At 38.0% G+C, this 26839-nt stretch overlaps 1 protein-coding gene across 7 annotated transcripts in view; it reads left to right on the top strand.

Annotated features, from left to right (window-relative positions):
* The window catches only part of LOC131060721 (uncharacterized), a 96179-nt gene that overhangs the window by 20464 nt on the left and 48876 nt on the right, over positions 1–26839 (top strand). For 4 of the 7 annotated variants that reach the window (XM_057994088.2, XM_057994079.2, XM_057994060.2 and 1 more), the window contains 3 exons: positions 16856–16922; positions 17060–17208; positions 23407–23497. In XM_057994088.2, coding sequence (XP_057850071.1) covers positions 16856–16922; positions 17060–17208; positions 23407–23497 — 307 coding nt within the window. Of the gene's footprint in view, positions 1–16855; positions 16923–17059; positions 17209–23406; positions 23498–26839 lie in introns of those variants that run through there. The other 3 variants (XM_057994107.2, XM_057994097.2, XM_057994116.2) reach the window with 2 other exon arrangements.

Here is a 26839-nt window from a genome sequence, read left to right as displayed (position 1 = left end):
TCCATGATCAGATTTGTATGACAGATTCATGTATATGCAGATATAAAGAGAAATGTGTGCAGATTTATAAAGACATATTGACGATAATAAAAGAGAAGTGTATGCAGATATAGTGGGAGGATTATGCAGCATTTCGTGCAGAGATAAAGAAGACTTATGAGCAGATTTATATGTGCAGTTTGAGAACATATTTATAACAGAGTTATGAGGAGATTATGATCAGATTTATGTGACTGATTAGTATTATTCATCACAACAGATTTGAGAAGATCAAATTGTCCATCATCTGTTGTTATAGCAACATTGTAAAGGTGGAAATTCAGATTTATATGAAGTGGGTTGGTACTCACAAATTCAGAAGTGAGAGTTGGTGCTTCTAGTGGGTTGGTGCTCACAAATTCAGATTTGGGAGTTGGTGCTTCCAGTGGGTTGGTGCTCACAAACAAAGTTAGGGGTTGGTGCCTCTAGTAGGTTGGTGCCTATGAACATTGTAAAAGAAGATTTATATAAAAGCATTTATTGCCGTGGTTTTCTCCCGTAAGGGTTTGCACGTATATATCTTGTGTTCTACTTGTGTTCATATTATTTAGATCACATATGAACGTTGGTGTGCAATGAATATGTTAATGAGATAAGTTATATACTTATGATTGAAGTTGAAAAAGTTTAAACTGATAAAATATTGTTGTTATACTGATTCGCCCCCCCGCCCCTCCCCTCTCAGTATAACTGTGTGCTCTTCAAAAAGAAAGCCAACAAGGGAAGCAACAAACCAAAGACTAATCATCCTCTTGCCAAGGCAAGCTTGAAGAGGCCTCCTAGTAGTAGTGGCTCCACAAGATAGGCTAGCTCACATCCTTTAATGCCAATGCCACCACCTTTTGAACTAGAGAATGTTGTGGTTACAGGAAAAAGAGGGTCATTGGATAGTGCCTTCAAAAATGAAAGCAAAGAGTTTGTAGATCAGAGCATTGCTTGTTGCATTGATGGTAATGGCCTTCCTTTCAACATTGTTAGATCACCTTATTTTTGGGACCTGGTGCATACCCATTGCAATACACCTCTTGATTATGTTTGTCTCGGGTATGAAAAGGTGCGAACCACCTTATTGATAAATAAGAAAGCTTCCATAGAGACACAATTGAGAATCATCAAAGATACATGGCCGAAAACAGGTGTGTCCATTGTTTTTGATGAATGGAAATATTGCAAAAATAGGCCATTGATCAATGTTATAGTAGTGTCTGCTAAAGGGGCGATGTTTTTGAAAGCGGTGGATTGTAAGGGGCAAGTGAAAAATGCAAGTTTCTTTGCCAATATCCTCATAGAACCCATTGACATGGTGGGGGCTCAAAACATTGTCCAAGTCATAACGAACAATGCTAAAAATTGTAGGGCAGCTGGGTCTATAGTGGAGGTTACATATGGTCACATGTTTTGGACACTATGTGTAGTCTACTCACTCAATCTAATCATGCAAAAGATTGACATACAAATTGATTGGGTGAAACAAGTTTACATGGAGGGCGAGGAAATTCCAATGTTTGTGACTAATCATCACATGTCACAAGCCATATTCAAGACTTTCTCCAAGTTGAAGCTGTTGAAGGTAATTTAAATTTTATTTTTTAACTTTTTATTTTTTATATTTTATAGTTGATATATGACATGTAAATTTTAATGCGATGTTAGGTTGCTGAAACGCAATTCGCATCTCACATACTTGTCTTAAGATGACTTGTGAAGGTGCGAGAGGCCTTGAGTGCTATGGTCATCAACACTTTGTGGAGTGTATGGAAGTAGTCAAACACATAGAGAGCCCAAAAAGTAAGAGCATTGATCCTTGATGATGATTGGTGGGATTGTGTAGAATATGTTTTGAATTTCACTGAGACTATCATGAGCATGATTACGTATGTTGATATTGATCGCCCATGTTTGGGTGAAATTTATGATGGCATGGACTGCATGGTGGAGAAAATAAGAGCAATAATAGAGGCCAAGGAACATGACCCAATGGAAATATTTTTCAAAGTTGTGCAACAAATTGTTGTTGACCATTGGGACAAGATGACCACCCCCTTACATCTCTTAGCATTTTCTTTGACACCAAAGTTTTATAGTGTAGAGATGCTTGCATTGACAAGGAGAGTGCCACCATATAGAGATACTGAGGTTGCTACTGGGTATAGACCTGTATTTAAAAAGATATATTCAAGTGAGGAGACTAGAAATATTGTCTTGAGGGAGTTTGGCCAATTCGTATCTACAAAATATTATGATACTGTAGCTCTTCAAGCCAGATATGGGATGGATGCTGATGAGTGGTGGTATGTACATGGTCAAGGCTCCATTATGCAGCCTCTTGCAATTAAAATGTGAAAATCAGAGATGATTCACTAGTAAAAACTTCATTTCTTTTAATTGAGGAAGGATTACATTATATAGAAGTTACAAAATACTGTAGCTATTAATTAACTACCTACTTCTAACTACTTGTTACTGTAGACATTTAAGATGTCTAACAATCAGTTACATTATTGACCATTAACACTAATAATATAAAATATTATTCTAACACCCTCCCTTAATGGTCAATCTATCAAAAACACCAAGTTGCCCCCTGAATTTTACAAACTTATCCGGGCTCAGAGACTTGGTGAGAATATCCGCAGTTTGATCCACTGTCAGAACATACTGCAACTGAACTGATCTATCTTCTACCAGCTGGCGGATGTAGTGACAATGAAGTTCGACATGCTTGGTACGTTCATGGAAGACTGGATTTTTGGCCAGTTTGAGCATCCCTTGATTATCAGTATACAAGGGAGAAGGACCTGCTTGCAACATCTGCATGTCAGAAAACATCCTTCGGAGCCAAACTGCCTCACATGCGGCCTTGACTGTTCTCCGATATTCGGCTTTGGTCGAGGAAAGCGCCACGACTTGTTGCTTCTTGCTGCTCCAAGTGACGACACCAATACCCAAACTGAATACGTACCCAGAAGTGGATTTTCTGTCATCCATTGATCCTGTCCAATCTGAGTCAGTATAACCAATCAGCTCTGGATCGTTGCACCTGCCATGCAGAATGCCATAGTCTAATGTGCCTTTCACATATCGTAGCACTTGCTTCGCTCCAATCTAGTGATCAGCTTTTGGGGCTGTCATGAAGTGAGAGATGTAGTTGACAACAAAACTAATGTTAGGTCTAGTGGTTGTGAGATAGATGAGGCTGCCTACTAGTTGCCTGAATTCGGTTTCATCTACGACAGGTGAATCAGACTTGGCTGATCACTTCAGCCCTTTCTCCATAGGTGTAGAAGTAGGTTTACAATCCTGCATAAGAAACTTGTCAAGCAAACTGCGGGCATACTTGGACCGTGAAATAAAGATACTGTCATCAGTCTACCACACTTCAACACCTAAGCAATAATGGAGAAGCCCCAAATCTGTCATGTCAAAAGCTTGGCACAAGTCCTGTTTGATGGCTGTGATCAAATGTGCTGAATTGCCAGTAATGATCAAGTCATCTACGTAGACAACAAGAAAAAGGATATCATCATCAGAGAGTTTGACATACAGATTAGTGTCAGAGGGACTGCGCTGAAAACATGTTCAACCAAATACTGATCAATCTTGAAATACCAAGATCGAGGGGCTTGATTTAGGCCATATAGGGCTTTTATCAATCTACAAACCTGATGTTCCTTACTAGGAACCTTGAAGCCAGGAGGTTGAGTCGTATAAACTTCTTCGTGCAACTCACCATTGAGGAATGCACTCTTAACGTCCATTTGGTGAAGTTTCCATCCAAACTGAGCTGAAATGGTGAGAAGAAGACGAATTGTGCTCATCTTTGCAGTAGGAGAAAAGTTCTCCTCATAGTCAATGCCCTCCCACTGTGTAAAACTCGAGCAACCAATCTGGCCTTGTACTTATCCAAAGTTCCATCCAGCTGATAGTTGACTTTGTAAACCCATTTACAGCTGATAGGTTTCTTTCCAGGATGCAAATCAGAAAGAACCCAAGTGTGATTCTTCAGAAGACTATTGTATTCAGTCTCCATAGCCTTTTCCCACTCAGGAATGCCTTTAGCCTCGAAATATGTCTCGAGCTCATGGATGCTGTGAATGTTGGCTATAAGTGTAAAGTTGACTGTATTCTGTTGCTCTCTCTTCGAGCGGATCTGCCCCCAATAAGTTCATCGTCATGAAGATCTTCAATAGTCTTGGCCCACCACTTAGGCTTGAGGGTAGAAGTACCAACATCGGGCATTGGAGGAACAACATCCCCTAGAGTTTTTGGAACAAAGTCATCTGGATGCAAATCCTGTGACAAATCAGGTGGTGTTGGATCGGTAGATTCCTCATCTTTAGAGTCAGAATGCTCTGAAGCCCTCCCATCATGGGAACCAAGAGGAAGACGAACACCAACATTAGAAGTCTTCACAGACGGAGTCACAGGACTAGGGGTAGTAGATGGCATAAATGGACCAGTAGTCTCATCAACGACAACATCACGACTGAAAATGAGACGATCTGTCTCCACATCAATCAACCTGCAGGCCTTGTGGTTGTCGCTGTAACCAGTAAACATAAGTGTTTGGCTCTTTGAATCCAGCTTAGCACGCTTAGCATCTGGAATCCATACATGAGCCGTAGAACCGAAGACTTTCAAATGGCCCACTTTAGGCTTGCGTCCTGACCAGGCTTCTTCAAGAGTCATCTTCTTGACGACATGTATAGGTGATCGATTCAGAAGGTAGACTGCAGTGTAAACTACTTCAGCCCAGTATTTCTTAGGAACATTTCTATGCTCTATCATAGAACAAGCCATTTTAGTGATGGTGCGATTCCTACATTCAACTACACCATTCTGCTGAGGGGTGTATGGTGTGGTGAGTCGGCGCTTATTGCCCTGTGTAGCACAAAATGTAGAGAAGTCATTGGAACAAAACTCCCCCCCATTATCTGACCTTAGAGTGACAATCTGAGAACCGGATTCTTTCTCGACTAAGGCCTTAAACTGCTGAAATGTATTGAACACATCTGATTGATTTTTCAAAAAATACACCCACATTTTACTATTGAAATCGTCAACAAATAACAAGTACCTACAAACAGTAACAGATGGAGTGTTCATTGGCCCACATACATCAACGTGAACCAATTGAAGGACCTTGGAGGCTCACCAAGAATCACCATCCGAGAATGGTGTCCGATGCTACTTCCCAGCTTGACAGGGTCCACAAACTCCATGATTTTGAGGTTGGATCTGTAATGTACCGTACGCTTATCCTGCCGTACGACAACACAACATCCACCGTACGGTCAACACAACCTCTACCGTACGGCCAACACACCCTCCACCGTACAACCCTCCACTCTGTACGCTTCTTGCCTTCCGTACGGTCAATTGACTCTCTTGCGTACATAACTAATAATCTCGGTCTCAGAAAGATGGTTCCGTTATATGCAATATGTTGGTGCTATGACTATGTGAGAGATGTAAAGACAAGCAATGATGCTACAAACAATTACTAGAATATTGGAATGCTCGGATTATGAATATTATTCAGAACACAATATCAGATATCGTTGTCTAATACAAATTTGTCTTCGAATGAAGACTTCACAAAGTTGTAGCATAATATGAAATATCGGAATGATATTTCCAATGCCAGGCTAGGGTGGTTGTGAACCACCGAAACTGCGAATGCCAAGTATGCTGATAATTGAACTCCAACTGGAATTCGCACCTATAGAGAAAACAACAAATTCACATACCTACAACAACGACTAACTCGGCCATATATATGGCTTCGGGGAAACTTCCCGAAGGATTACAAAAAGTGATGACACGGCCAAAATGTTACTGCCAAAAGTAAAAAGGGCCCGCGATATAATAAATATAACTTTTGGGGTCATACACACAATTAATAATATCGAGGACATTACAGGATCTCAGGTAGACCAGTAACCAAACCCTCCCGATATAATTGAGAGAGATAGTGCACGTTTAAGTACCCATAATGCTGATGCCAAAGTGTTCTGATAGATGTGGTACGAGTCTCCCTATCAAGTCTATACAAACCATGATCCTCAAGTCCCATAGCGATTGTGGTACGAGTCTCCCTATCAACAATGCTGCAGATGGACGAACTGAAGACATCTAATTGAGGAGAATGCCTCATGATCTGACTGACAGAGAGAAGATTATGTTCCATGCCCGGAACATAGTAGACATCAAGAAAAATTAAATTTCTACCTCCTGAGTGAATCTGAACAGTGCCCTTACCAGCAACTGTGTACTCTTCTCCTCATCCGAAGATTATTGAATCTGAGAATGGTTCAAATTTTGTGAACCAATCATGACGATGAGTAAAATGCCGCGAAGCTCCTGAATCAATATACCAGGCAGAAGTGTACTTGATATGCTGTACTCTTGGCCATAAAAGCATAGAAAGCAGATTCTTTCTACTCGGAGTGTTCGGCGACATTTGCTTTCTATTGAGACCCTCCCTGCTTCTTTTGTTCAGAAGCCAATCGAATTCGACACTCAGCCTTCATGTGACCAAACTTATGACAATAATTGCATTGAACGTTCTTCTTCTTCTTGCTGTCCTGAGAGGAACTAGAGCCTTTCGGTTGAGAAGATTGAGCCTTCCCTTTGTTCTTCACAAAATATTTGGCAGAGAACGCTTGCTCGGTGGAGGTGGAACTAGTACTGCTTCCAAACTGCTGGCGCCACCGATCTTGCTGTAAAAGCTTGTTACAAAGATTAAAAAACTTCAAATCAACGTTAGTGGAAGTGATATTGAGTGTCTCGATGAAATGCTAATACAAACATGGGGGACTCTTCAGAATAATGACCACCATATCTTCTTTCTCCATTTTTCGACCAATAGCTTCCAGCTGGTCGCGAATATCCTTGATCTTTGTCAGATGCTTCTGAAGAGATGTTTTCCCATCCATCATGATTGTGAAGAGCATATTCTTAAGGAAGAATGCTCTGCTCGTCAAAGGTTTCACGAAGACTCTTCAAATGATCCCATACCTCCTTCGCTGTTTTGCCAAACGGTACCTGAGGTAGTTGCTCATCGGTGACAGAGAGTTTAATGAGCATGACGACTTCCCGGTTGCGCTCATCCCATTTGTCCTGATCTTTTTCGACAGTGGTTGGACGTTGAGACGTGCCTAGAACAACTGCATCAAGACATCAGTACTCAAAAATTGTTTACGTTGTTTCTAGGTGTTGTAGTTGTGCTCGTTGAACTTCTGGTTGCTTTTAAGCATTATATTTGTCAGAGATGCCATCACGTACCTCGAGGTCAAACTGGTGAAGGCACGAATGCACGAAAACCAGAGGATGAAAACAAAGGGTTTTTAGAGACAAATTTTGCAGGTTCTGCAAGTCGGATTTTGAGGCAGAAACTGAAACCCTAGCACGGTTTTCGAGGCAATTTTTTTCGAAAGACCCCCCAAAAATCAACAACCTAGTTGAGGTTTTCAAAAAACCTACCAAGAATTTGCAATTAGAATATAATTCCGCCTTGAAATAGAGGGTCAAAACCCCAGGCGAAGATGTAGAAACCCTAGGTCGTAAAAAACATGCAGATTGCAGAAATTTGTAGACCCAAAGATATTACTGGTAGGCACCAAAAAATGTTTGAGGGTTTTTTTGAAAACCCTAGTTGCGGCCCAAAAACCCTAGCCGCTGCGAGCAGAAAATACCCAAATCGTAGACAGGAGCTAAAAACTTTTCGTTGCGTGTGCAAAAAAAAAAATCCTGATCGCGGAAAAAGTAGACGCCGTCGTAGGGAACATAAAACTATTCCCACCGAAAAAAAAACAAGAGTCCCGTCGCTGAAAAGAATCAGAAAAAATCGCGAAATTTTTTTGCATCGCGTGGGAGAAATGTGTATGTCGCGCGGGCACAGACACGAAGAATATTTGCGCGAAAACATAGAGGATCACAGAAGCACAGATCGCAAAAAACCACGATTTTTTTAACTCGGAAAAAATTGCGAAAAAATTTCGCGTTAAAAACTCTAGGCCGCAAATGCAGACGCAAAAAATAGACTCGGGTAGGAAAAAAAATCCATGTAACAGACCCGTGATTGTAAATCGCGTTAGCAAAAAATGGAAAATGTGATTAGGGTTTTGAAAAAATAGGTTCCGTGCCCTAGCTTTGATACCATGTGAAAATCAGAGATGATTCACTGGTAAAAACTTCATTTCTTTTAACTGAGGAAGGATTACATTATATAGAAGTTACAAAATACTGTAGCTATTAATTAACTACCTACTTCTAACTACTTGTTACTGTAGACATTTAAGATGTCTAACAGTCAGTTACATTATTGACCATTAACAATAATAATATAAAATGTTATTCTAACTTAAAATTCTCTCCCAATTCCATTCAATGCTATCATATTAAAATATTTTTATTTTATAATTTATAGATTTATAATTATGTTTTAACAAGTTGCAAGTTCTTCTTCAGTTGAGTGGAATTGGAGTACATACTCTTTCATCCACTTGGTCTTGCATAATTGTTTGGGTGCAAAAAAAGCAGAGGATTTGGTCTACGTACAATCCAACCTTCATCTATTGTCAATTAAGAAACTTGAATATAATGTGGGTTTGACAAGGAATTGGGATCTAGCACTTGAGTGTGCTGATTTAGATGCTACAATTGCACAACTTGCCCAAGTCTCTATAGATGAGACAGCTATGGAACTTGACAAAGATGTAGCTAGTGGGAGTGGCAATCCAATGGATTGTGGTTCAAATGATGTTGAATTTGAACCAAATGATTACCTTGGGCTTGGGCTTGATCCTTTAAATGAAGATGAATATTACATCTCATATGGCTTGTAATTGGAATTTTCATTGTGTCATGACATTTTGAGACTTGAGAGTTGAATATTATCATTTTTGCAAATTATGAATATGATATTATATTTACAATATTATGAATATTTATTGGCAATTATGGATTTATGTATGGGAAAGTTACATTGTATGGATTGTATCATTGTAATGATGGGAGCAACAGTTTATATTTTGTAATTTTTAATGTTTGAACATACATATAATGTGTGTGTGTGCACCCAAGGAATTTTTTTTACTGTACCTACGAATCTGTACCCGAATCCATACCCAAACTGGTAACTTAAGAGTTTTTTCATATATCTATAATCACAAAATTATCAACATTTTGAATGCAAAAAATTGACCTTAGTTTCTTTCTTTTGGAAACTTCGAATTTTATATTACATCAAGCGATACAGAATATCTAGAAAAGGGTATGACTTTTGAGAGGATCTCTTTCTACAAAGTCACTGAGAGCTGTAGTGTCTTAGCATTTGCATCAACATATTCAACAATTTTTTTATAAACCTCAAATCTTGATTGACTAGGGGCACAATATTGTTTGCTATATGTCATATTGGCACAATAGAGTCAAGTTCCTTTGAAGTGCAATGCTTAGTTTATCTCCTTGAAAGGTTGATTACATCACCTTGACTGGAGGAGAGAAGATGCATTGATAAGCACAGCTTACTATGTTTCTTTTTATGGTTCCCATCCATCCATGTATCATCCAGTGGTTCCTTTTTCTATGCTATCTTGCCGCAAAGGTGCAGAGAGTTATAGCATCTCAGCTCTTGCAACAACTTGTGAAGATTCGACAACTATATATAAATCTCAGATCTTGACTGACAATGTGTATGATATTGTCTGCTATATCTGTCTTAAAATAGCCAAGTTACTCTGAATTTCAGAGGTTACTTTATCTCCTTGAAAGGTTGGTTACATCATCGTTTATAGAGAAAAGAAAACACATTGAGAAGCAATGTTTGTTGAGACATGGACCAGCTAGGACTCGAACCTAGGACCTTCCATATGCTGCTGGAGTGCTCTACCTACCACTGAGCTACTGGCCCCTCTTGGACCAGTCCATCGTCGGTCCGGGTGTGGCTTATTTCCAACACCAACACCCCCCTTAAGCCACACCTCTCGTGTGCTTGGGGCTCCTAGCCTAGACCTGACTCTGATACCATGTTAAGGAATTTTTTTTTAGTCACCCAGGGTATCCCCGCGACTCAACCCAGTGACACTGGTTTCCCATTATGGGGCGAGCTGAGGCGAGACTAGTCCCTGGAGATGAGCTAAGCAGCCTGTCAGCCAAGCCCATCGGTTGAATCCAAGCCTCAGGGTCGAACCCGAGACCATTGGGGAGCAAACCCACGGTCCAAGCCAACTCTGCTACCTGTCCGGGCTACCATGTTAAGGAATTTAGATCAGAGATAGAGAATACAACAGTCTGGTAATATGTAGTGAGGATAGACTTTAATAAGATCACTGCAATGAATATGTTTTACCTTCGATATATATATATATATATTAACTCTAACTATTAATCTTCTATGATAATATCGATAGCTTGCTGGTTCGTGAAACTGCCACAGTTATTGGTTTCGGTTCACAACAAGTGTTGATGCCTATAAATAAAAGGATGAAGAGTCATGTCCACGTAGGGGCATGACTTCTACGTGGCTTATGCCACGTAGAGTCATGATCCTACGGGGACATGACCTTTCATTCAATGTCATTATATATTACTTGCTTCAATCCGAATGAAGCTATATCCTTAACAATGTTTGCTATCTTTCATTTTTACATTCCCAAATTATCCAGGTTTGTCTGAAGGGTGCCTCTCTCTAATGAAAGCATTGCACAAAATGAATGCCACATTCAACACAAATCCACTGCCAAAAGTTTGTAGCTGTTTTGGTTTGCTAAAACTTATGCCAGAATGAACAGCATTCATGAACCTCTTTTTTATATCTTGACTTGACTGCTTATATTTAGTGAAGAGATAACCGGTGTAAATTTATTTGAAAGCAGTTTTAGCTTTTAACATATTTGATATATATGTAGCCATCTTTCCTCATGGTCTTGGGTCCAAGACTCCAAAACTCTTTTGAAAATTAAAACTTCCTATATGAGAGTGGTTACCATTTCCTTGTGATGGAAGTGTTGTCTCAAGTAGATGAAAACTTCAGGATTTTTTTGCCTAATCTGGAAAATTGCAGTCTCATTTCTTGTTTGTTTTGGGGGCTTTGGTTAACAGTTTTTAAAATTGGTGTATGCTTTTATGCAGAAAGCAGGAAAGGCATTCAACACTTATTCATAACCATGAAATAATTAAATGCGTTTATAGTTTACTGTGAATGAATATAAATTGCACAATAATATTCCAGGACATAGACTACAATATGAATTGAGAAATAAAATTTTTTAAATGGAAGGAATTTTACCACATTAAGAAGAAAATGAATGCTTTTTAAAATGGATATCATACTCACACAGAAGCATGATAACCAAAAATAAATTGTAACACAGACTCGCAATAAGTTTCAAACTATAAGCATTCAAACTTGCAAGCACACAGACTCACAATATCTTCTCAAGGTATGGCAATTTTTTTCTATTATCCATCTCTTAAACGTTAATAAAAATTAATAATAATCAACTCTTTAATAGTCTTTTGGTTACATATCTAAAGAAAAACTCATGGAACCGCTCAACTGAATCTTTTATATAAGTCTCTTTTAAAAATATTACAAGCTTAACATAATAAAATGTTAATGTCTCCAAATATCATCATCAAGCAAATAAAATCATGGCTGAGGTGGCACGTTTGACTGGTCCATGTTTGACGCCATCTCCTTGTGTTAACTAGGCTACACACCAGGCTTTGTAGTCCTTCAGCGCTTGTGTCACTACTGGAATTACTGAATGCTAGGGAATAATAGCATTCTTTGTTTTCAACTTCCACAACGTCTTGTTCCCTTTGATGCTGTCCAGTTTGGCGGTGAAGGTTGTTGAGCAACTTTCACATTGAATCAGAGCAGAGTCGATCATTGCCATTTTCCTCAAACACTCCATGTTCAACGACTGTTCATTGAACATTTCCTGAATTGCTTTCTCAAATTCATTCTTCAGTTCTTCTGCTGTTGCATTTCCTGAATTATCTTTCTTTCTTAGGTGGAGGCCTATGCTAGAGAGCTCTTATTGAATATTAGATTTAATCTGATTACATTCCTATAGTAGTTTGTTTTGCTCTACAATGTTTTCCTGTAAAAATGTGGCCCTCCACTATCTACTTTTTCTCCACATGATACACTTCGTATCATCAGCACTAGGGAGAATTTGTTCAGCCATAGCTTTATCTGCCCCAAGGCCAAGGATCTTTTTTATCTCACTATCCACCTGCTGCAGTATGGACTCTTCTTGTTTGGTACTCACAATTTCTGTGTACATGGCTTTTTCTAGTCGTCTTATATCATCATAAACCTTCCTCACCTTGGATAAATGTGACCCCTTTGATCTTTTTGTCCTTTACCCACTCCTCAATGACTTTGCTATATGCTCTATATTTCCATACTTTACCAACCATTTCCTTCCCAATAGTTTTGCTTGGGTCAAATGAGGAGCTAGCTTTACTTATTGGCTGAGGAGATGGATGAACTAGAGATTTTAAGCAATCTATTAGAACTTGCACCAATTTATTCAGCCCATTTTATCTTGCTTGTCCTTTGCTGTCCTCTCTACCAGCTTGGAGGCTGTCACTTGGAAGTTGTGCACTTCTCCATCCTTGCTTGATGGCCTCACGTTGATCTTAGTTATTTTGTAGTCCCCTAGGGTAGCTTGGCTTGGTTCCTTTTGTGGAGAGGGGTGGGCTACCTCGACATAAAGACTTCTTGTGCTGCGATTTTCCATAAGCCTAGATGTGGTTTTTAACTTTTTTGACTTTGAGAGTCCTTTGCAACAACTGCCCTATGACATTCCTATCCGGCAAATTAACTTGTACTACATTCCTCTTCTTGGAACATGAGGGAGAAGAATGGGTTTTCATTGTTTTTGTTGCAGACTTAGAACCAGAGGTTACAAAGTGCAAAGCTCTTCGAAGGGCAGGTGTCCTAGTGACTTAATGGTTTGGATAGGAAGAAGAGTAGGACCAGCCCTAGGTGGGGACGTTTGTGGCATGTTAGGAGGAGGGTTAGGAGAAGCACAGGGAGGAGACTCACTCGCGTGAGACTCAGCGAAATCATTTGCAACCTTTTCTATATTTGTCTCTTTTTCCTTGTCCTTTTCTTTCTCTGTCTCTTTATCCTTAGGAGGGGCATCTCCACAGGTCTTTTCTAGAATTCTTTTCTCTGGAAGCTCTTCACCACTAGGTGAAGCCATTTGTTGAGTAGTAGGGAGAGGTTCGCTTGATGTAGAGGTAGTTTGAGTTTGGCCTCTGTTGATCTAACCTGTGGTATCTTGGGATCCCTGTGGCTCCACTTTTGACTACTTTGCCTTCTCCTTGGCTAGCTACTCTTGAGTTCTCTTCATCACAACAACACGCCTGAGTCCAATGTCCTCTGTCTCCTTGATGCTCCAATCTATGGGTATTGGTTGCATTTCTATTGATTGATAAAGATGGGATCCTACTCTAATGTAGGTGAACCTTTGGAATTGAATAAAGTAGCTACCATAAGTGTTTATTAGCTGAATGGCATCAAGAGAAATTGTTAGACTTAAGTGTCCTTGAATTTCTCTTCGCAGTTTCATAGTAAATGCATCATTTACCCTTTTGAACCTTTTGCAGCTGTTCTGCAATCGCAGTTGAGTGTAGTAATCATATATCTAAATTGTGTCATAGGCTTCTGTAGGGTGTGGACGTGGCCATTGCCTTGTGCAAGCCAGCACATAAATAAATAGGACATTTAAATGAATTTTTTTAAAGGGAAATTGAATATCATTGAGTGTAGTTGTTCACTGATGATCTTTGCCTTGTCCAAGTACGACTCTCTAGCTATGATTACTTGAATGAAAAAGTACATCCAATGATCGATGTCATGGGCATTTTGGTTGCCTTTCATTCTATGTAGGAGGACTATCATAACAGAGATTTCTTCCACAAAGTGAGACTTGTGTAGCCTCCTAGGAAAATGTGACTTTCCCTTTTTTGGGGCAGCAAACCTTTCTTTGGCGATTATATATCTGTATAGACTCGTCTTCTCATGGAAATGTTGGTAAGAGAGTAGGAAATTGAAATTTGTGTATACCTCTCTTTTTGGTAGGGGAAAGCAATTATTGATTGTGTTTCTATTAATTGTGATGAGTTAATTGTTATGATTCCTTCTAATCTCTCTGGTTTTCGAGTTGTAATGATTTATGCATTCTAAGATCAGGTCAGTGCATTGAACAACTAAAGGGATTTATGCATTCTAAGATCAGGTCAGTGTATTGAACAACTATAGGGAAACCTACTTGCAAGAGGCCACTTTCTATCAGTCTTTGCGTGATGGGAGTTTTGTTATCTTTTTTAATTCATTCCCAAAAATCATCCAAAATTATGTGCCCTAGTCTGGTGTATCCAATTTCAGCCATTGTGCTCATCAGAGTGGACAAATACTCATCCCAAATATTTGTATTTCATTTTAGCTGAATTTAATTGAAAACAAAGCAATTTGAATTTTGGAGAAATTTTGGCAGTGGTTCGGTATGGGAAATTGGTTTTTCTCTTGTAAAAATGATTCAAAACCCTTAACTGATTTACTGCACTATATGAAGCTGAGAGAGACAACAACTTGTTTTTAGCTGAATTGTTGCGTTAGAGCTTCAAATTTCTCCTCTATGAATACTTACGATGATGCTGTTTTGCTTTCTGTGAACTCTTTTTGAATGCTTTGATCTTTTATGTTGCTCTTGTACCTACCTCTTTAGTGTGTTAGTGAGCATTAATGTCAGACATTAACTGTAGTGGATGAGCTCTCTTTTGATAGTTTGCGCCAAGCTTTTGAAAAAAATAATGGCCCAATAATGTTGGGCGGTGTTTTCATAGGTTTTGAAAATCTTGGTGGGCTCCAAAAGGGGTTTCCAAACCTTCTTTCATTGCGGCGATTCACTTTTTCAAGCTTTAGAGAATCATCTTTGTAAAAAGACATCTGCTTTTTAAGTTATGGGTTTGAACTTTGACAAGGTTTGAAAACCTTGTCGAGTCTCAACAGTAGTTTCAAAACTAATCCCTTCCTCCAAGACAAGCCTTACAAATCTTAAAAGAGTTTTTTTATGAGAACTTGAACCTTTTTGAAGTTGTGAGTTCTGAGTGGGGTTCCGACAAGGTTTTGAAAACTTGACAATGGTTTTGAAACTGTTTACAAAGATCGACAACAAAGATATGCAACACTCCAAGTTTTGAAAGCGATCCTTCTTTGGAAGTATGAAGATTTTGAGAACCTTGTTGGTGACCGATGATGTTGTGAAAACCGTCGGCTCCAAACATGGTTTCAAGAACCTAGTAAAAAGCCAACACAAGGGAGAAAGGACTTTCAAATTTTCAAAGGCAAAAGACTTTGTTGGAGTTTATGGTGGTTTCAATAACCTTGTCCTAGGCCGAATTGGTTGTGAAAACCTTTTTGGCTTTTGATGATGATTTCAAAACTAAAGAGAAATGCTGAATAAAAGACAAAGATGCAAAAGTTCCTAAGTGTGAAAAGTATGTCGGAGTTTAAGGAAGTTTCAAGAACTCGATCGAGGGCTGACATGGTTTTCTGAACCTTAGGATCACCCACTTTGACAAATAACAAATTTTATGAATGGGGCAACAAAAACCAAGGCAATAGGGGGATATATTCTAGAAATGTTAACCTTATTAATTTTATTTTTTTCCTTATTCTGAAATCACCAATTTCTCCTTGTTTTCAATGTCTTTTTCAATCTGATTAGTGCGGCCTAAATATGTCTCCTTTTCAATTTCAACTACCGTAATCCTATTACTTTGGCTCCTGACGTGAGATTCTGGCAACTCTCTAGTTTCAAAATGCAATTGCATTGTTTATGGTGGGTTATGCAAGCTTAAATACTCCATTCATTTCTCAAAATCCATCGTTTTGTTACGCAAGTGATTATTGCAACAGGCTGCATGTTCTCACATGTGTAGGGTTATTTCATTATTTTAGGTTTTTTTATTTTATTTTTAATTCTATGTTTTTGGAAGTTTTTTTTTCAGAGTTTTGCTAATTCCAATGTAGTGTTCGACACAAGTAAGAAACAGCTTACAAAAATCTCACAAAATACAATTACTGTTTTGTTGAGAAATATACTGTTTTTGAGAAAGATGATACCTATAATGGTCCACAGAATGACAACTTGTTTCAGGTTATTACTATTGTGAAAAATGCCTTTTTGACTGCTAGTTCCGATATGTTCCTATTTTGGTTATCTTTGTTGATTGAAACAAAGCAGTATTAAGTTTCTAGAAACTTATTTGTCTAGGTTGTAGAATTTCACCTTCGTCATTGGAGTTGGATACTTTGTGATGCAAATTATGGATTGCTTGGTATTGCATATTTTGGTTTGCAATGGTGGAATTTCTGTATTTGGATTTACATCTGAAATCTTTTTTTGCAAATAATTTTGTAATGTGGTTGTGTATACATATCCTTGTTAGTGAATATTTTATTATTCATTGGAATCTTCTGGCAGTAATAAATTATTTTATTAATGTTCTTGTAAGATTAGCACCATATGACTAATATTACAATTTGCAGTTACAGATATTGGCATCACTTTTCAACTATTGTTTACATTCACTTGTAATGCTATATGTCTGTATATTGATTGCAGTACTCAATGCTAGTCTTTTGGCACTTAAATGTGCATTCAGTGCTTGAAATGAATATTTTTTTGTTGTTCAAATACATGATTTTTTTTTCTTTTTCAGCACTTATATTATGATATGGCAGGTCAGGAAATGTCTTTTCTTTAATTCATTTTATGAATGTTAGTGATGCAGAGATGTTATATCTGGGAGAACCGTTAGAAAAAGAGTTTCCAGAGCAAAATTTGATAAATGTGAGTGGTTATTAGAAGACAGCGTTTTGAGTTATAAGATAAGGGTGTATTGTATAATGTCGTGCTTAGGAGTTTGCTTTAATTGTAAGTTAAGTTTCTAAATCTTTCAATAGCTAAATCTAGTAACCATACTACAGGAACTATGGTCAAAAGGCTGGCAACCTGCTAGATCCTTTTTTCCAGGCTCAATGGAAAATTGGCTTCAGTGTCAGAATGTGATTTGTGTGGTTGGAACATGCTCAGATGATGAAAAGGCAAAGGACATAATTTGTGGAAAATGGCGCAGGTAAGGAGCTACTTTTATGTGACATAATATCTTGTTTGATTAGGAGCATGGACATAGGAGATGGGTTCCGGATGGAGATTGGAATAACAGAATCAATGGCAGATGAACAATGCTTGAAGTGCTTTCATTCTTTAATTGACTGGGGCGGGAGTCCATTCTCTTGCTTGAAGTGCTTGAATTCCCATGCTTTCCTTGCGTGCTTCTGACCAACTATATCTGCCCACCCTCCCCATGGGTCCCCATGGGGAATCGATACTTTTATTAGGAGCTCCCACCTCCCAACCTTGATTCATGAGTACATCTTGTTTTCTTCTCTTTCCTTTTGACACTTTGAGTGCCATTGAAATTTGACGTAGATGCATATCTTTAATAGATGTGCCCATTTTAGTGCATTTCCTCTTTCTTACAATTCTACTGGATCCATGCTTATCGGACATCTTTCTCTTGTTCCATGGACATTTGTACATGTTTGGTGGACATGGGGGCAGTCTGGTTCTGGATTTCTTTTTAGTTCCTTGTTTTAACAACTTATTAATCTAGAAACTTGAATCGGGTGAATAACAAACTAAGCCACTCGTGGCTGTCTTTTTAACAGTGTCCTAGTACCTGCCCATAGCTTTTGCTTCTGCTTAATTTCTGCTGTAGGTTAGAAATTTTTTGATTAGTCAGTTTGCAGATTTATAATAATGGCAATAATGCTAAATTTATTTTTCCTATAACAGGCCACCATGCCAAGTATTTAAAAAATGGAATGTCTTTTTTAGTACTCATGTACTATGGACACATTCATTTTTGCAATCTTACACTCCACAAGGGGTGGAATACATGATAGAGGACCAAAAGTGTAAAACAATTTTTTTTTTGTTGTTGAATAAATCTAGGTTTTGCTTGGTCCGAAAACAAAAGACCAAAATTGAAGTCGATTCCTGGAAATAAACCAAACCAGTATATGTTACTGAAAGTTAGTGTTAGGCGTTCACACTCTAGAGTCTAAATCACTTGCTCAGAAAATCAGTACAAGGACACAAGTAAATGAAAACAGTATAAAGTTTGTAAAAGTCTTAGGTCAGCCAAGCTTGAAAACAAAATTCTTTATGTGTGTCAGATGTGTTGTATACTTGTTTTCAAATTGACACCCCTTATAGACTGTGCACTTCACCACAATTGGAGATTTGACATTTTTTTGTGTCCTTATGGGTGGTTTTGTGGCCCATGGTTGTATACTAATTATATAATATATTGTAATACAGCGTGTTTCCTATAATAACATGCTTTATTAATTTGCCTATAAATAATCACACATGGATTAGGTTTAAGCACTATTTTAAATTTTTGGAATTAGTCCTTACATGTATGTGTTTGTGATTACACATTATTTTTTTTTTTTTTTCAATTGGTAAATGTGACTTTCCGGGGCCACAATATGTGTAGAGATCCCTTTCATACAACATCCACGACATACAAATATGAGCCAACTTACCAAAATTGGCTTTATTTCCATCTTTACATGTTGACATACACTCTAAGCCTATAATAGAGCCATGCCTTGTTTCTATTGCTATTTATCTAATTTATAGACTATATCGTTTAGTTTGAGTAAAGTTTTTTCCAAAACTAGCTTGTTACCCTTCCTCGCTGTTAGCCTCTTCCTTCACAATGTTGTCCGCTAGGGTAAAATACCAGTTTCTGTCGCCTGCCATGGCCCCTTCAATACACTCCTTGAGAAAGCTTATTCCCACTCTTGCATGGTTCCAACATAGTGATTTCCATCCCCACACCCCATATCACAAACTACATCATTGGATTACATGTTGCAAGATACCTTTCATACCCCCATGCCAACGAGACAACACTAAAGGAGACATGACATTTTCCACCACACAAATATCTTCCCTTGCATCCAATAGTATTTCTTAAAACATTGAAACAATATCCATGTTAACATGATATCTCTTTGTTCCATTCATGTAGTCATCTCCCAAAACCATTCTCAGAGCATGGAGGACAACAACAACCCTGGTTTTGAAGATTTTCATTAATCTTCTCTTAGATATATCACCAATGAGAGCCATCTATCTCTTTTTGCTTTCAGGTACACTGTTGTATCCATCCCTATGGTGCAAATGTCACGATGCGGCAACTCCCATTTGTTGGCTTAATTTAAAAGCCAATGATCATTAAAAAAACGATCATCATTCAATTAGCTGGTTTTGTACTTTGCACCAATTCACATACTCCATCATTCATCCTTGTCCTTGCAATCCAATTTGGCTGCCAATTTAGTCCTTTTAACCCGTAGGCAATTTGCAGAATTCGTGCCATGCTATTAGTGATTCAACCTCTATTTCCTCAACACTCATATCGTCTACTGTCTTTGCAACGTCATTTGCCACCTCATTTCCTTCCCTGGACATATGGGAGATGGTAAAATCATTGAACGATTTGATTGTCTCTTTAATATTTCGAAGCCATTTTCCTAGCTTCTAATTGGGCATATTATATATTTGAATGGCGTTTACCACTAGTTGTGAGTCTCCCTATAAATGAGCTTTGTAGTTATTAAATTTGTTTCTGTTAACCCCAACAATGCCACTTGTAATTCAACCTCATTGTTGTCTTCCTTGCCTTTAGTAAAATCTTCCCATCTTAGTTCCTTATTACGCACCCAACCCAACCATTACTGGATTTCCATGCACAGCTCCATCGAAATTGATCTTATCCACCCTCCATTTTATCTTTTCCCATCAATTTAAATCCTTCATTTAGCACTTTCGCGAATTCTCTGCCCCTATCTTTATTGCCTTCTGATAACTCATCTGGTTTGGTTAGTTCCTCATTTCCTCCTTCCCCCATCAACTCTTTCTCATGCAACTTTCTAATTTGACCCCTCTCATTGTACTCTCGACTAGCCTTATTCACCTCTTCCTCCTCTTGTCTTTTCCTTGTTGCCCAAAGCATTTTGAATTTCTTTCGTCACTAGTCACCATCTCTTTTGGATCGGTTTCTTGTTTGTCTTCAGTAAATTCCCTTTGTTTTGACTCTGCCCTTGAGTCTTCCTCCCACACACATTCCTGCCCCTCATGCCCTTTTGATTTGCATTTTTTGCAAATTATCAAATGATCCCACCTTTCCATGTTTTGGTGCCATATTCCCCAATTCGTGGCAATTTTGATTTCCTTTGGTGTTGATAGGACCGGTTTAATGTTGATACAAATTCTTGCATACATCTCACAGTTTCTATCTTTTGGATTTTCATCGGCTTTGACAAGGGTTCCCATTTTGTCTCCAATAGTTTATAGGATTTCCAAGTTCTTGTCTTTTGATGGAAAGTTGTACAGTTTTATCGAAATTAGAATCTCTTTGATCGATTGTTGTAGGGGATTGAATTTGTTCCTTCTCCCTCAGGCACTTGTTCCTTCTGCTTCTCTCGGTCTTCATATTGGGAACCATGGTGTCGATGGTTCCAGCCCCATCTTTTATTACCCTCTCTCTCCTTTGGGCTTTGGTATTCTCTATTATTCTGAATGCCGGTGTTTTTGCATGACCTGAAAGGCTCCTTCCACCAATTAGGGCCTTTTCCAAATCGCCTGTACCATCCATATCAGGTTTTTTGAGTGTTAGGGGTGAAACTACTTCTGTTTTGGCGTCCATCTTTGGACTCTCCCCATCTGCTATTCCACCAATTCACTTTACCTTCCAATTGCCAATCTCCAATCTTCACTGCTCGTTCCCCATTTATTGCTGCGCCAGTCTCCTCTCCTTTCTTCATTCTCTATTAATGGTTTGTCTACTTCCAAATTTTTGCCAAATCAATTGTTGTTGTCAAAAAATCCTTTGATTTTTTCACTCCTTCCCAGGTCCTCCCCTTCCTCGCTTGCCAATCCCTTCTTTGCTGCTCTTGGTCAAGTTGCAGTCTTAGAATCTGAAGTGGCAGGTCTGCATCTGCTTGGTTTGCCCACACCCCAACTCTTTGCTCCATTTTTCGCAAACTCATTTTTCCAAATTTATTTTCTACATTATTATTTGTTAATTATTGTGAGTATGAAAATAATATGTGAAGAGAATAATACAAATAATATAGAATAGGTTTTTAGAGATTAGTGGGATGTAAGTTATGTATGGTCATTGGCGAAGTCCTATAAATATGTACCTCATGTTATTGAGTAAGTGTTGATGATGAATGATTGATTAATGCATTTGAGCCCTTGACTCTACTTCAATTTCTAACATTTGATATCAGAGCAGACTTTTTGTGAGAATTTTTTGTTTTCCCTCCATTCAATTGTCCTTGCTTCAAAGCGTTTCATACAATGGCTATGCACCACAGACCATGTGTAACAAGCATTGTTTTGTGTGTCTACCATTTTTGCATTTTGTCAATCATTGTGTGGTGTAGAGCACTTGCAGATTTGTCACATTTGTCATCCATTTGCACTTCTCTGCTCTTTCTATCTAGTTTACTCTATTGCTATTTTTAGTCCATTTGTTTGATAGTAAAAGAAATGTGTACATTCAGAATTGCTTTTCAGTCCCAAAACCTTTGTTGTTGCAGAAAATTTGTAGGTATTTGCTTGCGATATCATAATCTGTGGGATCTATTCATTGCATGACATTGTTGGAGGTGTTGTCATCTATTGATTGCAGACTTGCATTGAATTCATTTCTGTGTAGTGAAAAATCAACTGATTGCAAAGGATAGGTGGTTGCCCGATTTTCACTAAAGACTTGTGGATTGATGAGGAGCATTTTGTAACAATGTGGCATTTTGTAATCCGCCAATAAGTTTTAGAGGAACTTTGGGGTGTGTAAATACATTGCCAATCGGCATAAATAATTACTGTGAGGGATGATATATTTAGCTATCTGGAATGAGCTTGTGGCGAATTCATTCACAAGTATTATTTGAGGTGATCAACATTGTATTTGTTTTCTTTGTAGGAGATTATATGTTAAAAATGAATAAGAGGATTTCATATTTATATATTTAATTCAGATTGAATAAGAGCAAACTTTGAATTGTTTTAATAATGCTTTGGTCAAATTGGAAAATGAATGTATAGACCCATAAGGCAATGAGAAGAACTATTCAACAACCCATACTTTTAATTAATGACATTAGTTTTCCACAATCCGTAATGTTGACTGTTGTTGTTTCTGGATTTGACTGCGTGAGAGTTTTTAGCATCAAAACTCTCACACAATTGAATCCAAAACCAGCAACAGTCAACATAATTTTAATGTTCTTTGAAAATGTTTAGCCAAAAGCCTATCCTCATACACAAAGTCTAAACATTTTGCAGTGAAGGAATGCATATGTGCACTAGGGTCACCTTTGTCATCACATATTGGGAATCAAGGTGCCACAGAAATGATGTTTAGAGGATGCACAAATGTGTTTTAGGCTTACTGTTGCTATCATACATTGGGACATTATGTGGCACAAAATCAGCAGTTCGAGGATTTATAACAATTTCAAATGCCAATGGTGTGTTTCTAGCTTCAATAAATTCTGCATTGTCCGGCATCCTAGTTATAGTATCAACTTTATCATTCTTTTGAAATAGTGCATTTAAGCAGTGGAGGGAATGGCAACCCAAGAGTTGAACCTTAAGCTTTTAGCTATAAATGGTCTCACACACACACACACGTACAGACATAGATGTTTGTGTGTGTGTATAGCAAGTGAAAACCAAACCTACTGTACTTAACCCAGGGAAAAAATTGGTGAACTGCCAAACCCAAAAGCCTGAATCGATAATGTAGTTTAACAAATGAATTACTTATGTTTTGTTTGGTGAAAGGAGATATCAATTTAAATTGTGTTTAGTGAGAACAACTGAAAAGTATGTTTGAAGTCACCTTTTATTTCAAGTGATAACTTCTCTGTGTTATTGTAGAATTGATTTAATTCGTAATTTTCTTGTCCTTTTTAAGAAAGCATTTGAAGTAGATGTTGTTTGAAGATAGAGACATACTTGATGTTGTTGAAACATGAAAATCTTACAGCATGAAACAAAAGATCCATAAAGTTTCTTTGTTTAACAGAAAATGGAGATTATTTACCTGTTTGAAAAGTATGAGTTTTTTTTGGATATAGCAGGTTCACTACCATTATATGCATAAAGCAGAAAAACTTAATATGCTGACATTTCTTTGCCCTAACTTGTGTTTTCTGTGGTACTTTACTCATGTCAACAGAGCTCCTCTCTCTCAAGTGCAAAATGATGAATGGGATTGCTCTTGTGCAGTGGTTTGGGACCCTGTTCATGCTGATTGTGCTGTACCCCAGGTACTGTTAACACCATTGATGTATTAACTATTAAGTTTCTATTCAAGCAGGGTTTGGAAGCTTATTTCAATTGTTTAAAGGAATGGTTCCTCGTATGATTTTTTATGGTTTCTAAATTATTGTAAGAAACTCTTGAAAGTTGTTCATTGTGGTAAATTTTCTATATATGGATGAAACACATTAAGTATATCTTGTTTTTAGAGTCATTATATTTTTTATTTTTTTCAATCAGTTAGTCAATATAACATAGGTGGTTACAGAGTTGAGTGAATTTGCACTGGACCTGAGATCGATATGTGTTATGTATCTTTCTTTCTTATTTAAGTGTGGTTTCTATTGGGCTTCCCTCTCTTAGAGAATAACTTTATCTTGTGTTACTTTTAATGGTTTTTCTAGTTTTTTGTTATTGCTTTGTACTTTAATTGAGATTTTATTTTCAGCAGTATTACAGTTTGACATTTTGTCAAGTTATCCTTATGCCACTTTGTTAGCCATAGTAGTGTTGCCACATTTCATGATTATTTCTTGTATCCTTGGATTTTGTAGATTGCAAACATGAAGCAGAATAGAATACTTAATGCAATAATCCAATTTTTTGCTAACACTTTCTCACAGTAAAATTTCATGTATATAATATATATACACAATTTCAAACTACCAAATATCTTGAAATGCTGGTTGTCAATTGAGAACTGAATATTCACAAGTATTGGGCAATGAAGCAATATTTGAAGTAGATGTTACGGAAAGCCATTAACACTACATTTATATAAAATGTGTGAAATGGTAATTGATTGATGAAACAAAGGAGATGCAAAGCTCCATTTAAAGCAATTACAAAGACAATGTTTGTAGATGAAACAATCGTTTACTGAAACTGAAAATAGAAACTTGCTAAACTTACTAAAGTACATTAAGTGACCATTAAATAAGAAATACTCTAATACTACTCTAATACCCTACCTTAATGGTTATTCTATCAACAACACCAAGTTGCCCCCTAAATTTTACAAACTTGTCCCGACTCAGAGACTTGGTGAGAATGTTTGCAGTCTGATCCTCAGTTGGAACATATTGCAACTGAACATATCCATCTTCTACAAGTTGTGGAATGAAGTGACAATGAAGCTCAACATGTTTGGTGCGCTCGTGGAAGACTGGATTCTTGGCAATTTCATCACCCCTTGATTGTTACATAACAAGGGAGAAGGACCTTCTTGAGACATTTGCATGTCAGAAAGCATCCTTTGAAGCCAAATTGCCTCACATGCGGTTTGATAGTTCTCTGATATTAAGCTTCTGTCAAGGAAAGAGCTATTGCTTGTTGCTTCATACTAGTCCATGTGACTGCACTCGTGCTAGACTGAACACATACCCAGAAGTAGACTTCTTGTCATCAACAAAACTTGCCCAATTTGAATTTGTAAAACCAATCATTTGAGGATCTTTGCTTCTGCTCTACAAAATGTCAAATTCAAGTGTACCTTTCACATATCTCAGTACACGCCTGGTTGCAACCTAATATTTTGCCTTAGAGGCTGTCATGAAGTGAGATATGTAGCTCACATCATAACTAAGATCAGGTCTAGTGGACGCAAGGTAGATAAGGCTGCCAACTAGTTGCTTGAAAGCGGATTCATTCACCATAGGTGATTTTGATTTGGTTGATAATTTCAACTCTTTCTCCATAGGTGTAGATGCAGGTTTGCAATCATTTATCCTGAACTTATCCAGCAAACTCTTGGCACACTTCGATGGAGAAATGACTATACTGCCACTAGTTTGCCAAACCTCAACACCGAGACAATAATGCAGAAGTCACAATTCTGTCATAACAAAGGATTGGCACAAATTCTGATTGATTTGTTCAATCAAATGTGCCGCACTACCAGTAATGATTAGGTCATCGACATAGATGACAAGAAGGATCTCACTACTAGAATTCTTGACATATAAGTTGGGATTCAAGGACTCTTTTGAAAGCCTTGTCCAACCAAATACTGAACAATTTTAATGTACCATGCCCGAGGAGTGTGTTTGAGGCCATAGAGTGCTTTCACCAATCTGCATACTTGGTGTTCTTTACTAGCAACCATGAAACCTTGAGGTTGTGTCATGTAGACTTTTTCCTCCAAATCACCATTGAGGAAGGCACTCTTGATGTCCATTTGATGGACATAATAGCCAAATTGTGCTCAAATGGCTAGAACAAGCTGGATGGTGCTCATCTTGGTTCAGGGAGCAAATGTCTCCTCATAGTCAATGCCCTCTTTCTATGAGAACCCTTTAGCCACCAATCGAGCCTTGTACTTATCAAGAGTTCCATCAACCGTATACTTGACTTTATAAACCCATTTGCAGCCAATGGGTTTCTTTCCAGGTGGAAGATCTGACATAACCCATGTTTTTATTCTTGAGAAGACTATGATGCTCAACTTCCATAGCCTTCTCCCATTTAGGCTTTCCTTGTGCTTTGGAATAAGTCCGAGGCTCATAAATAGTCAGAAGATTTGCCATAAGAGAAAAAATTACTATGTTTTTTTTGCTTTTGCCTCTAGAAGGTCTCCCCTCAACAAGTTCATCATCATGAACAATACCAATGGTCTTTCCCCACCATTTAGGCTAGCGAGTAGAAGCACTTGTAGCTAACTCAGGAGGATCAACATGAGCAAGTGTATGGAAGAAACTCATTTAGATGCTGATCCATGTTTTCTTGAGGAAAATCTGGTGGAACAAGAACTTGTTAAGGAGAATCAACAGTCTTTGTGCCAAAATCAGAAGAATCCTCCTGTCAAGTGGAGTTAAGGGAAGTTGAACACCCAAATCCTTAGCCTTTAGAGGCCGATCTTTAGAACTCAAAGTAGGAGAAGAGAGCTGAAAGGGCTCTCTTTCATCAAACATAACATCTCGATTGAATATGAGACCATCAGTGTCTACAACAATCAACCGATAAGCCTTATGGTTGTAATTGTAGCCCGTGAACATCAATTTTTGGCTCTTGAATCTAGTTTGATCTCTTTGCATTTGGAATCGAAACATAAGCAGTAGAGCCAAAAACTTTCAAGTGGCTGATTTTGGGTTTCCTCTGGGGTCATCTTCTTAACGACATGTGAGGAAGACTGGTTTAGAAGGTACACTACAATATACACTGCTTTAGACCAAAATTTCTTAGGAACATTTCTATGTTTCAACATAGACCAAGCCATTTCGGTAATTGTGCTGTTTCTCTGCTCAACAACACCGTTCGGCTGAGGAGTGTAGGGTGTGGTAAGTTGGCGCTTAATGCTGTGGTGTGTACAAAAGTTGGAAAAATCAGTAGAACAAAATCCCCCCCCCTTATGG

Source organism: Cryptomeria japonica, chromosome 5 (genome assembly GCF_030272615.1).
Source record: "Cryptomeria japonica chromosome 5, Sugi_1.0, whole genome shotgun sequence".
In the NCBI taxonomy this organism is placed as follows: Eukaryota; Viridiplantae; Streptophyta; class Pinopsida; order Cupressales; family Cupressaceae; genus Cryptomeria; species Cryptomeria japonica.
The sequence above is the reverse complement of the archived record's forward strand: the minus strand, read 5'-3'. Positions and strand labels throughout refer to the sequence as shown.